This window comes from Bison bison, unplaced genomic scaffold, assembly GCF_000754665.1.
Source record: "Bison bison bison isolate TAMUID 2011002044 unplaced genomic scaffold, Bison_UMD1.0 scf7180017864270, whole genome shotgun sequence".
In the NCBI taxonomy this organism is placed as follows: domain Eukaryota; kingdom Metazoa; phylum Chordata; class Mammalia; order Artiodactyla; family Bovidae; genus Bison; species Bison bison.
The window spans coordinates 9463941-9464175 of record NW_011494842.1 but is presented as its reverse complement, the minus strand read 5'-3'; the positions used below and the strand labels follow the sequence as shown (position 1 = coordinate 9464175).

Below are 235 nucleotides of genomic sequence, written 5' to 3'. Positions count from 1 at the left end.
AGACAGCACGGTTCCACCACCCAATCCGGGGAGGGAACCAGCTGCAGACTTACCCCCAGGCCGATGAGGAACTTCTGCTCGCTGCCAGACACCATGCAGCGGTAGTCGAGCACTGGGCGGATCTTCTCCAGGGTCTTGGCAGTAAGCGGCGTGGGCTTGTAGCTGAAGATGTCAATCTCAGTGCCCTGCAGCCCCGGGTCAGAGAAAACATGGCTGGGTTGGGGGAAGGGACAGG

The 235-nt window shown here is 60.9% G+C and overlaps 1 protein-coding gene across 1 annotated transcript in view; it reads right to left on the bottom strand.

Annotated features, from left to right (window-relative positions):
• The window catches only part of CMTR1 (cap methyltransferase 1), a 51823-nt gene that overhangs the window by 7682 nt on the left and 43906 nt on the right, over positions 1-235 (bottom strand). The window contains exon 17 of the mRNA XM_010848688.1: positions 54-185. Within this exon, the coding sequence (XP_010846990.1) occupies positions 54-185 (132 nt within the window). The remainder of the gene's footprint in view (positions 1-53; positions 186-235) is intronic.